Here is a 13,372-nt window from a genome sequence, read left to right as displayed (position 1 = left end):
GTAATGGGTACATGTATTAAAATTTCACAATAATGTATAATATTTTAGATTTAGAGAACATTTTCCTAGGAAATAAAAATATTTTTAAAAGCTGTGTTATACCTAGTATCATACTGGTACCAAAGTAGTTAGTGGGATAATACGTCAACATTTTTTTTTGACATAATTTTCCCGGAATTTAAAATAAACAGTTCTTATGGTAATATTGAATAAAAAATAATAATACCTACATGAAGTTATTAATGGTATGTATAAATAGTTTTTGTGAAAACGGCCAATATCTCATTTGGGGAAAGGGACAAGCTACACAGTTTTGACGGAAACGGATGTTCATTAAATAATGAAAAATGTTTTCTGGACCGACATAAAAACAAAATAAACTTAAGGAAATATAAATTACAATACAACTTGACAATGATGAATATATAATCAGCAATAAAAAAAAAGTAGGTTATTATTAAATAAACTTATAATTAATTGGTAGGTAGGTATAGCATAAATAACAGATTTTGGTCGGTAGCATTTTGTAGGTACCCCTTTGGTCTTTGTATAGGTACTGCATTAAAAATAACACGCGTTGAAAGACTGCATCGGTGACTCGAGGGGACTATGAAAATGCTGATTAGAGGTATTCTCTGCAGTGTAGTTAAATGCTACAAAAATGAAAACCGAAATTCCGTATGCAAATTCTGATTACACGCTGTTGTCTTCAACACCTCGTCGTTCAATATAAAACATTTTAAAATAGATTCAAACCTATTATAATATTATACCAGTTGAATGTTTACAAAAAAGTAAAAACCATAACCTAGGTTGACCATAATCGTTAATAATTATTGATTACTGTGTCAGACGAACGACGTATGATGTATTGTGCACGGTGACCGGACCTGTGACGTAACGTGGCTGTTTTTCAATAATTGTCCTCTTTTGGCTCTTTATATTGTTATTTCAAGTCACTGTTGAATATTATAATATTTGTGTTTCGCACCGGAATCTTGGTATGATAATAATAATAATATTATGTCACTTATTGGTTTTTCTACAGTACAAAATTATTAGTCAATTATTATAATAAATGACAAGACAAAAACAGCACGTCTTGTGCGCTTCTTAAATTTAATATCAGGTGACAATATGAGATAAAGACAATAGTAGGTATAATAATAAATGTGTGTTTACAGAAACTAAACATAAATTATTTCGCGTTTTTATACGGTACCGACGTTATTTATTATAATATGTGTAGGTACACATACTGAAAAACACCATTAAAATGCCAACTGACAGGTTTCGTTTTATCATATATAAATAAAATATTAAATCTAAGATTTATATATTATGAACCTCAGTTTTAAGTTTTTAACTCTTATGATGCGGTGGCTTATATGGTTGGATGTGCGGACCTCCCCCGCATTGTATTCGTTCGGAGCGTCGAGACCAACATAGAGTTATAAAGAAATGAACTGATATCAGAGGGAGTGAGACAAAGGGAGAATGAAAGAGTGAGAATGACAGGCAGGCAGAGAGTCAAAGAGACAGAGAGTCAAAGAGACAGAGAGATATAGACAGTGTTCGGATTAGATAAGTAGTTTTTTTATCTAGATAAAGATAAAGATAGTGCAACTCTGATGTATCTAGATAGAGATAAAAGATAACTTAACTCATATTTATCTAGATAAAGATAAAGATAAATACTTTTTTATCTAGATAAAAAAAAGATACAATTTTTTTTTAAATGGGTTTTAAATTTAGGTATATTTTAGTTGGGCACTAGGAACATAATAATAATAATGATGATATAAATAAAAATAATTACATTATTTATAAACCATAAACTTTGTTTGAGAATCTGTATAAATATTTAAATGCGTTTGTACAATTTCGCGATTTTTATCAATAAAAAATGTATCTAAATGAATTCATTTAGATGGGTAAAAAAATTATCTAAGATGAACGTTTAGATACCTTGTAACTATTTATCTAGATAAGCCCAAACACTGGATATAGATAGTGGTACAGAGAAGTTTAAAGAGAACAACATTGTTAGAAAGAGATAGCTTATACAGTTTAGAACGTTTAGGTCCTATACAGCTCCTATCTATGACCAGATATATTTAGTCGAATTGATGAATTATCCATTATGTTTTGTTTCATTTCCATTCATATACTTTTGATTCTCGTGGTTATTGAATTCGAATAATCATTAGCAACGAGCAAATTTAAAATTTCTGATATTGAAACGATTTTTGATTTACGAAAAGAAAGAAATATATATATTTGTATGTACAAAATGGGATGAAATTGTACCAGAACTATGAAATAAAATAATTCTTAATCTTGCTTTCCCAACTTAATTAAATTAGTTGAATACGATACTGCAAGGCAAAGAAGAATTATTACTATCGGATAATATTATTTATAATACAATACATTCTACAGACTATAATATTATAATAACATTTCAAATTAAATTAAAATTATTACACAAACATGACGTATTAACGAACAACGTTCGGACCATTTAGTACGTTGTACAATATTATTGTAATCGGATCAACTGAATTAACTTTACGTTTGGAAACTATAAACAATAATTATTTAAGTATAATTTATTGAAAATTTACAAAACGAACTTTCAAAAAGATTTTCTGATATCTTAATGCCAGGCTCTCGATGATAAAGTCAGCGCCATCTAGGTCATCATTCTTCATGAGATGAACTTTACTTGTCACGGGTGCGCGAACATCCGTAAGTGAGTCGTGAACGACTGCCGCTCACTATCGTCGCTAGATGACGATGCCAAATACTATTTTTTTTTCAGTTATCTGACAAACTTGCTGAACGATGAATAATTGGAGATGTGAACTTGTTTTACTTATAATACCGTATTATAGGTACCGTATGTAATCTTGCGGTACCATCATTTATCGGACATTAAACACAGGATATACAACTATAAATTGGAATTATTATGATACTACTACCCCTTTAAAATCAACGATCTTAAATATCGCTTGAAACTCAACTTTCTGTTTCTTCCCTAGTTAAAAATAGAATTTTATTTTGCTTAGCTTTATTAGCTTAGTTTTGAAAATCACTAGGAAATCTTTCCACTTCCAACCTCAAAAACAAGTGAACAATTTTCGAAAATTTTAGTTTTAAATAGGTAATGTAAAAGGTGGAAAACTGTTTTTCAAGTAGTATCATGTTGCTTAGATTTTAAAGAGGAAGGTCTCGTAAAAATCTAAATTTGGTTAGACCATTAATGTAAAGAGCGCTTTAGAAGTGGTGAAAAAAAATTTTGTAGTGGGCGCAGGGTGACGTAGTAAAAAGGGGGTTCTTATTTAAGGCAAGATAATGTGTCCTCTTTAATTTAAGTCTCCAAAGTCCGAGGGGGATGCTTAACAAGAAATTTGGTTTACCATTTCTAAGCCCAGGAAGTGTATCTGAGTATTTTGTAAATTATTTAATGGAATCAAAGCCTGACGACGAAAGAGTGATACGATTTGCAGATTATTTGGTAGATGTATATATAAGTGAAGAAGCTCAGTATTCACCTGAAATATGGGCTCAAGCATCAGCAGAGCCAACTTTAACCACTAATGCATGCGAGTCATTTCATTCTCACTTTAATTCTAGCTTTTATACTACTCATCCAAATATTTTCATGTTCTTAGAAAAGTTAAACGATGTTCAAATAGAAACATATATTAAACTAAATAGTATAAATGTACCCTTTAAATACCAAAATTCTAAGACAAAAAATAAACGCAAAACGTTACAACATTTAATTAATAAATATAACAGTGGTCAAACTCCAATTGATGAATATGTATCAACAATATGTTTTTTTTTGTCCTAATATTGTACTTTTTAAGATTATATACTTTTTTTAATTTTTAATTTTATTCTATTAATTATTTATGCTATAATATTATGGATGTAACGAATTAAATATATTAAAGATTGTAATTTTAGATAAGTAATTCTGTAATTTTGTTTAATTTGGTAAAAATATAGCTATTCAATTTTTAAAAGTTTAGCCGGGCGCAGTTTACATATTATGTAACATATGTCACCTTTTTACATTTGATAAACCTCGAGCGCAGTTTACATATCACCTTTTTACTCACGATAAGAACTCGGGCGCAGTTTACAATCGCCGAAAAATCCCCATGCTGTCGTCCGATTGCGTCATCCGGTTTCCAACTAGGTCCCACTCCACTGGGAGTGAAGACCCCACATGTCTCCTCTTGGAGAAGGGGGGTAGTATCATGTATATAGTGATATATATACATAGATAAATAGATCACATGGTCTCCTTACTACCCACTTGTGATAAGCATTGACGAAGACCTTGAGGTCGTTTCAATGAACAAATACAAAAAAAAAAAAATATTGCTCGTTTATCTGCGTAAGATCTTTCTACTACTTTGTTATACCTACCTAATGATATTTATATTATCTACGTTACTATAATATATGTCAAATCTCGTGCGTGGGTTGTGATGATTGCCTTCTGCGATTGGACTGTATTTCTTCGGGGTGGTGTTCGACGATCGATATCACTTTGACTTATGTATGCCAAGTATGTACCGCGTGATTTTAATTTATACCAATGAGCTAAGAGGATTTCTTTTTAATTTATATCTCGTTTGATGATATATATTATATATATATATATATAGGTATATGATTCAAATATTACTCATATGGTCATATAGTTTCTACAGTACATTCCTTAACTTTATTTGTAAATCGCAGTGTAATGTGATTATTATTTAATTACCTTAATTGTGGAAGTTAAGCCTAGTTTTTTTTTAAATCTATTACGTCCAACGTCACCATATAGGACCTTTTGCGGACATTGATAACTACTCGAACGTAATCTATCCTATGAACTGCTAATATACTATTATTTTTACACCTTAGAGATTTATTGTATTCGCGTCACCATATAGGACCTTTTGCGGACATTGATAACTACTCGAACGTAATCTATCCTATGAACTGCTAATATACTATGATTTTTACACCTTAGAGATTTATTGTATTCGCCGTCACCATATAGGACCTCTTATGGACATCGATAACGACCCGAATACAATTTAACTTATGAACTGTTAATTTGCAATGATTTTAGGTACACCTTAGAGATTTATTATATTCGCCGTCACCATATATGATTTTTACACCTTAGAGATTTATTGTATTCGCCGTCACCATATAGGACCTCTACGGACATTGATAACGACCAGAATACAATCTAACCTATGAACTGTTATAACACTAATATAATATTCTAATCACACTACACTAGCAATCGATTATTTAAATTTGAGATATGATGATAGAGGATAATAATTAACAAGGTATTTGATCCAGCAATATGAGACAAATAACTTAGACTCAAGGCTGGGCATTAACGCGTTAAAAAGTTAAAGTTAAGTTAAAAAGTTAATTTAATTTTAACTTTTTAACTTAACTAGTTACTTTTGGCTTTTCATTAACTTAACTGTTAACTTACTACATTTCTTTCTTAACCCGTCACTGGTTGCGTAATTTTTTTTTTATTTTTGGTCGCGTGGGGTAAAAATTTTACGTAATATGAAATATACTTAAAATATTACTTTAAGTTGGTACTTTATAACTAACAATACTTATAATTAATATACATAAATAATTATACAAATTTGAATTGCATATGGGTCTTTAGTTTTATGAATGAAAATTAAAAAATAATAAAAAAGGTAAGGTAATACAATACTATTATAATGTAAAACAATCTGGGCAAATTTCTATCAAGTGATCTCTATATAATATAGGCTTTAGCTATAAGTTTAACTCCTGCTTTTTCTGTAACTTTATTAGAATTCGCAATTCTTACACGAACATTTGGTTTTCTATTCCATTTTGTTCCGTCTTCTCCAATAAAAAATTTGCGTCTCATAGATATAGGTAAATCATCGTCAGATTCATGGTACGAATATTCAGAATCTGATTCATTAGAAATATTTCCGATAGAACTTGCACTAGAAATTGACTGTTCTGTATCCGTATTTTGGTCATGAGGTTCATATGTTGGTGTATTATTATCATTATCATCACTTGAAAATCCTCCTAATAAATCATCTTCTTCTGTTCTTTCTAATAGACACTCAATCCGCCGTCCCTCAATTTCGTCCATGTTTTTTATAATAATAATAAAGAGAAAATGAAATTGAAAAAAAATGTAAAATAATAAATTAATCTTCAGTCGCGCGGGGTAAATATTATCCAAACGAATAAATTGTTCTCGAGCCGCGTGCACCGAACAAACTAAAATAGTTTTCGATGAAGTAAACGTCATTATCGAATAAATTATGATGTGATTTTGATAAGCTAATCGTAATATTACGAAACTATATTACAGATAATTACGAAAAAACACGTATTTATAAATAAACTTGGAGATTATTTATCCCGCGCGACCGGTGGCGGGTTAATTAAGGCACGGTTTCCCTTGTGTGATCGCGAACGCGGTCAGCGAACACGATCGACAAAAAAGATCGCGTTCGCATCGTCTTGGTTTATTCTGAACGATTTTACGTCGCGATCGAGAGTAATTTATACTTCATCATTCAGTCGTACTTAATATTTTGATGTGTGAAGTACTCTAGTGAACGGTGTAAACGAACTTACTGTGAATTCTTAAATTATAATGGATACATCTGACGACGTAAATATATTGAAAATTCTTTTTGAAGAAGAAGATGATGATGACGTTTTGCTCTTGTATTTGTCAGAAGAAAAAAGAAAAGGCCATGATCAATTATTTACAAAGAGAAGTACGGAAGGTTATTATGAAATACTAATCAACGGTCATTTGAAAAATAATGAAATCAAATTTCGAGAATTTTTTAGAATAAATCGTTATCAGTTTGATTTTATTTTAAATTTAATAAGAGACGACCTTTAAATCCGACTTTTTTATAAGGAAACCAATAACACCAGAGGAAAAATTGGCAGTTACATTAAGGTAAGTAAAATTTATAAATTACTGAAAAAAAAAAATGAAATTAGCACACACATTAGTATATTGTTATATCCTTATTTAATATAGTATTCAATATAAAATATGTATAAAAACTAAAAAAAAAAAATTATTTTCCTTTATTATTGGTACACATAGTACCTAATCATATTATTATATTTATATATAAGTTATAAATTAAAACGATCAATATAAAAACAATTTTAAATCTTATTAAATTATACAAATATTTATAAATGTATAAAACCATGGTTAATAAATAAAAATAACATATGTTCCTATAAAATATTCAATATAAAATATGCATGAAAATTGCAAACTAAAAAAAAATCATTTACCTTTATTACTGGTAGTAAATACCTAATTATATTTTATTGTTTTACTCTATTTTACTGCGAATTTGTGTTCCATTCATTATTCATATTTGCTACTGAATCGAAAGGCGTTCATATATTTGAAGATCCAAACTGTTGTTGACTATTTGTATATGATGGTGAACTTATTGAAGGTGGACTATAATTATATGGAGTATAGTGGTTTTCCAATGAATGTGTGGAACTAGTAGTTGACTGGCTTGGTGTTATTAATACTCTATTAGATTTAGGCGTAGTGTAACGATTACCTGGATCATGAAATTGTAAATCGGTTAATACAGTCAACATTTTCAATTTGGCTTGTGCAATTAAATGTGGTGGCAGTTTTTTCACAGATATGGCTAAGCTTTTAAAGAAATGGTCCACATCATCATCGTCTACTGTATTTTTTTTTGAACATATTTGTGTCATGAGCTGTGTTCTTTCTTTTGACCTTTTTTCTAAAAGTTCAGTAATGTTTAAATTTTTTCTTTTGCTCGTTTTTCGTGACTTGGACATGGATGGTGATATTGATTGATCACATTGAGTTTGTGGTGATAACGGTACCTCTTCTGTAACATGTACTTCTTCATCGCTTAAATCTGAACCAGAATTTTCATTTTCATCAGTATCATTCATATTAGATGAGTACTGTAAAAATAAATGATAAATATGATTATTAAATTATATCTATAATTAAATTTTTTTACAAAATATTAAAAATCACTACTAAATACCTACTTAATTTGTTGTCATAGCTATCATTATTACTTACATTCTTTCTTGTGGTACTGTATCCAAAAATGTTAAAAATGGTGCTAAATACCATTTTGATGGTTTTGAAGACGCACTTGATCCTGTTGTCATTTTTCTTGTCCGTTTATTTTTTAAATAAGCATATTTTATGTTTTTATACCTTCTCCTGCAGTCATCATCTAATACAAATAAAAATAACAGTAATAAATTTGCAGTTTTTTTAATTAAATAATAATTATATTCAAAAATTAAGTAAAATATCGAAAAGAAATTATGTTAAATTATGTTTTTGAGATTAATTCTCATAGAGTTATATATATGTATACATACTGTATATAATTTATAAATATATTATTTAAATAAATAATGAAAGAAAGTATATAAATATGTAGGCATGTAAAAACAATTTAGCCTGGAGTATTATTAATATTGTATGTAATCATAAATGATTTTGATGTTATACATAACTATTGGGTATTAAACAAAATAAAACATGACTCATTATAAAATCAATCCTACATTTCCTACATTGTTTATTTATGTATATGTATTATTTAAATATATGTTGATATATTTATTAAATAATAATATAATATATATGACTTTTTTTTTTGATATTTAGCTTCTAGTTTCTAGCTGTCTTTTGCTTTTCGCATATCACACAGCTATATTAGTATTATTATTAAAAATACATTAAAATCTATGAAAATGCATCTGTTACCAATTTGTATACCTAATCCAAGTAAATTAAATATGAAAGATAAAGCTAATGAATTTTGGACAAGATGGAATTTTCCAAATTGCATAGGCGCTATCGACGGTAAACATATTCGAATGAAGTGTCCAAAAAATACCGTGTCATTGTATTTTAACTACAAAGAATATTTTTCTCTAGTTTTATTGGCCCTAGTTGATGCAAATTGTAAATTTTTAGTCATTGATGTTGGGTCCTATGGTAAAGAAGGAGACAGTGGCATATTTGGAAAATCAAAAATGGGACAACAAATTTATTCTGGAGATTTTAATTTCCCAGAAGATGAAAAACTACCAGGCACTGATAATTCGACACCATTTGTAATTGTTGGTGATGAAGCATTCAGACTACATAAAAATATTATGAAACCCTATTCTAGATCTTCAGCTAGACAAGATAGAGCTAAAACTATTTTTAACTATAGACTGAGTCGTTGTCGAAGAGTGACAGTAAATGCATTTGGATTACTAGCACAAGTTTTTCGAGTATTTAATACTGCAATAGCAATTGATGTCGAAGTATGTGACGATTTAATAATTGTTGCATGCTGTTTGCACAATTTATTGAGAGATGCGTTTTTAGAAAAAGGCAATAAAATTTACTATGAATATGATGAAGGGCAAACTTTTGAGATGGGTAGTTTAAGAAGTAGAGGTGGCTTTGCAAGTGCAGATGGTTTTGATGTGAGGGAAAAGTTTAAACAATTTTTTATTCAAGAAAGAACTGTCCCGTGGCAAAATCAACAAATTTCTAGAACATTGTCAACCAATACTGCTTTTATCAACAATCAAATTTAATTATTTGATACTTTCTAAAAATATACTTTGCCATTTTTTAAAATAAATATATAAATATATTAGTGTTTTTAAGTATAATGTAAATTACTAGGGAAATCTTCATACAATAAGAGAACCTACAAAATGTTATACAATTATTTGGCTATTTAAAAATAATTCATTGTACTCGTATACTAATATACCTAATGTCCTAATCTATCACAGATATTAAATGATAAATATTAATAATACTAGTTTTAATATTATAATTTATTTTTAGCTTATTGTAAACATACATTTACATAAATGTACTTTTAAAATACTTATTCTTAAAAATAGACCGTGTTATTTTAAAATAATAATTTATTTTAAGCTTAAAGAAAACCTCTGTTGTACTACTCGTAATATTATAATATGAAAAACCCTAATATATGTATATACTTTATATTCCTACAATGAGTATTTATTACTAGTATTTATAGTTTATACACACTATTTATTATTTATTATATTTTACTTACTACTACGTCCAACGGTTTCACTAATATTCTTCCAAATGGCATCTCTAATATTTAAATCTTTGTAATCATTGTTTTGAGGATTATAAATAGGCGGATTTTTAGCAACACATTCAACCAGAGCTTCATATTCTACTTTGCTAAATTTGGTCATTGAAGCACTCATTGTTGAAAGACACGACCAACGTCAACCAGCAGTCAATGAATGTCATATACTCATATCATAATTTTCTTTCAAAATAACAAATTCAAGAGCAGTCAAATCGCGTTCGCGTCGCGATCGAATTTAGATCGACGACCGCGATCGCGCAAAGAAAACCAACTGTATTTAATTTACATTGTATCAGTAGTCGCGCGATAATGATGCGCGATCTTAGATCGGATCGCGTTCGCGATCACGCAAGGGAAACCGTACCTTTAACGTGAAATTAACGAGTTGATTTTTCATTTTAAGAAGTAAGTTAAGTTAATTTATTTTGTTTTTAATTTTATAATATTTCACTATTTCAGTCTATTTCGTTTTCATGACAAAAAATATGTATCGTAAATTGTTTAAAGTTAAAAATGTATATCATTCGAATCTAACTTATATGGAAATACTGTATGAAGTATTAACACTATATCCTATAATTTAGTTTTGGGTTGGAAAAAAATTAAGTACGCTAGCGTTGTATAAACTATTTAACTTTTTTTTAACTTAACAAAAAGTTAACAAAAAGTGTGTATTAACTTTAAACTTAACTGAGTTAACCTATAGTTAAATTAACTTTTATAACTTTCAACTTTTTGTTATTGGTGCATATTAACTTAACTTAACTAAGTTAAACAAAATCATTAACTTGCCCAGCCTTGAACTTAGTGAATATAGATACCTGAATATTCGAATGATACAATATACATTTAAGTTCATAACGCAAAAACTAATGTATGAGCATATACGAATAATGTTTAGATGTGTCGCGATGTTGACTGGCGTGGGCAATGTGTATTGAGACTTCTCTGGAATAACACTGACGACGAGTCGATTCCGTATGGTCCTTATATAATATGATTTTGGTGTGATCCCTTCTTCTGATGTGCGTCGATTAATACGTGATATTAAAGTATTGATATATTTTATTATTTTGTGCGGTGCGACAAAGGTACCGCTGGTAATTTGTTGTGTTGTTTTGACCGAACGTCTTGATCGGAGAATTTATTATCGAAGGGGTCTTGAAGTATATAATATATATACGTAAGAATGCGTTCATAATTTTATAATATACGGTGTTTACTGGCTTATAATATCGGAGAAGTGTTGAATATTATTTATGTGTGTGTAAGAGGAGTGCGTATAATATATATATATATATATATATACACCTAATGCGTATGTATTTATGTATATTGGATCACCCTACATTCCATAATAATATGGTCTGTCGTTATTAGTTGTCTCGTGTTTTATTTTAAGTATAAATATTATATATTACAATTTTATACAGATGGCGTTGTAAACTCTGGGTCCTCATTGCGACCTCCCGCACCTTACATCTTGTACATACATTATAGTGGCCACTAATAAGTTACTCGTTTCCAGTCCATTATATCTTAGTTCGTGACTTCGACTAACGTCTGTCTTGTCACGTATCTACAGAACATCACCGCCTCACAGAACACTGCCATGCTCAGTTCCACAACCTCGTGGACGTAATTTTTAACTGCGCCGTTTTCGTCAACCAACATGATTGGCCAAAAACACTGTGTAAGCCCGTGGCGGGCGAAGCCGATGACAACTCGTCGGTCTCGTCGTTTCCGTCCTGTTAGCTCAAAATTACATTGTCGTCGTCTGTAATATATAATATTCCCCCATGTCTCCCACATATTATTTAAATGTTAAGCCCCATGTTGCATGACGCGAGTCATTTGGTCTCTCTGCCCCTCCCCCACCCCCATATAGAATATTAAACCCAACGTCACATGACGCGAGCCTCTTTGTCTTTCCCCGAAGCCTGGTGCTGCAAGACGCGAGATATTTTTTTATTAAAAGAAGCCTGACGTCCGGTTACCCCTTGGTCGGTACATAAAGCACGGTGACCCCGTGGGCCGAGTAAAAAAGTATGCAAATGCTATAAGACCTTGATTATCACCAAGACTGGTTAAGGGGGGGGCATGGGGGCCACGTCCCCAGGATCACGTATGTAAAGGGCCCATATTCTTCTCGGCTTAAAATTACATTGAGTGGTAATATTTGTACTTTTTATAGTGCTTACAAGGATATTTATTTTTATTCCTGTTTGAACTAACGAGTGTTGGGGCCCGTCACCCGACTATACCGTGTTCACCACCACGGACATGGTAAATGGGGGAATACGGCCATTTTTTTATTAGTTAGGGCCCACAGCCATGTATTGTAAGCCCCTGGGCCCCCGAAGATCTTAGTCCTGGCTGGAATTTATCACCAAATTAGATATTATACCATATAAATATTATTTTAAATTATAGTATCTTGTCTAACCAGTAATCTCATTCATTTGAAATTTAATATTTAGCATTATTTCTTCTCATTGGACACAAAAGTGGTAAACTTCGTGGTAAATGCAATAAGGTGGAATATAAATTTATGTATAATATTTAATAATTTTAGGGTCACCTCCTCCATAAAACTAAATCGAATTCGCCACTGTACTCGAGACGAAATTGGCAAGACGTATAGTAAAATATTAAGGGCAATAGTTGAAAGTTGTACGTGGACCACATATTTACATATAATATTATGATACCTACTCAACTTGTTAAACGGTTTTAGTTTTTCAGTTTAGGGATTTAGGGGGGGGGGGGGATACGAGTTATGTCAAAATATCAACCAAAATCAACCAACGGAAAATAAATAATTTTTATTCGAAAAAAAAAAAATTTATGCGGAGGTCGAAATTGCACGTGAAACTACGACAAGTACTGATGATGGGTAACCATGTACAGTAAATATTATGGTTGGAATGGAGTAGGTAGATTTAGGTCGGGGTTACCGGAGGGTGATATTGGTTATCCAAGTTCAGTTCTGAGATACCGATATCACCCCCCTATAACTCCCTGAACCACTTTTTACTCTGCACCATCCCATTCTTAAAGGGCTATGACACTTATCCCTTGTGTCTCGGGGTTCACCATACGGCGATTTCGGATAGCTCCACGCGCCA

At 30.6% G+C, this 13,372-nt stretch overlaps 2 protein-coding genes across 4 annotated transcripts; one reads left to right on the top strand and one right to left on the bottom strand.

Moving 5' to 3' along the window:
• Nucleotides 1-7,184: 7,184 nt before the first annotated feature.
• On the bottom strand, nucleotides 7,185-11,191 carry LOC132945811 (uncharacterized). 3 transcript variants are annotated; one of them, XM_061015581.1, is made up of 4 exons: nucleotides 10,197-10,377; nucleotides 8,165-8,324; nucleotides 7,659-8,040; nucleotides 7,185-7,594 (listed from the first exon to the last, which is right to left on the bottom strand). In XM_061015581.1, exons 2-4 carry the CDS (start codon nucleotides 8,216-8,218, stop codon nucleotides 7,536-7,538), a joined length of 495 nt encoding a protein of 164 aa, XP_060871564.1. In that variant the 5' UTR covers nucleotides 8,219-8,324; nucleotides 10,197-10,377; the 3' UTR covers nucleotides 7,185-7,535. The 3 variants fall into 3 exon arrangements, with proteins under 3 accessions (XP_060871564.1, XP_060871563.1, XP_060871562.1); XM_061015580.1 differs by lacking the exon at nucleotides 10,197-10,377 and adding an exon at nucleotides 11,066-11,191 and having other exon boundaries at nucleotides 7,185-8,040; XM_061015579.1 differs by having other exon boundaries at nucleotides 7,185-8,040.
• LOC132944799 (uncharacterized) lies at nucleotides 8,854-9,696 on the top strand. Its single transcript, XM_061014308.1, has one exon. The coding sequence runs from the start codon at nucleotides 8,854-8,856 to the stop codon at nucleotides 9,694-9,696; it is 843 nt and encodes a 280-aa protein (XP_060870291.1).
• Nucleotides 11,192-13,372: the final 2,181 nt, after the last annotated feature.

The sequence above is a fragment of the Metopolophium dirhodum genome, chromosome 5, assembly GCF_019925205.1.
Source record: "Metopolophium dirhodum isolate CAU chromosome 5, ASM1992520v1, whole genome shotgun sequence".
Taxonomy (NCBI): domain Eukaryota; kingdom Metazoa; phylum Arthropoda; class Insecta; order Hemiptera; family Aphididae; genus Metopolophium; species Metopolophium dirhodum.
This window is presented reverse-complemented; position numbering and strand designations above follow the sequence as displayed.

Coding starts and splice junctions, on each gene's coding strand:
- LOC132945811 (XM_061015580.1), bottom strand. CDS start 8,218: ATGGTATTTAGCACCATTTTTAACATTTTTGGATACAGTACCACAAGA. Junction 8,041..8,164: donor ACAGTACCACAAGAAAGAAT/GTAAGTAATAAT, acceptor TTATTTTTACAG/TACTCATCTAATATGAATGA.
- LOC132944799 (XM_061014308.1), top strand. CDS start 8,854: ATGCATCTGTTACCAATTTGTATACCTAATCCAAGTAAATTAAATATG.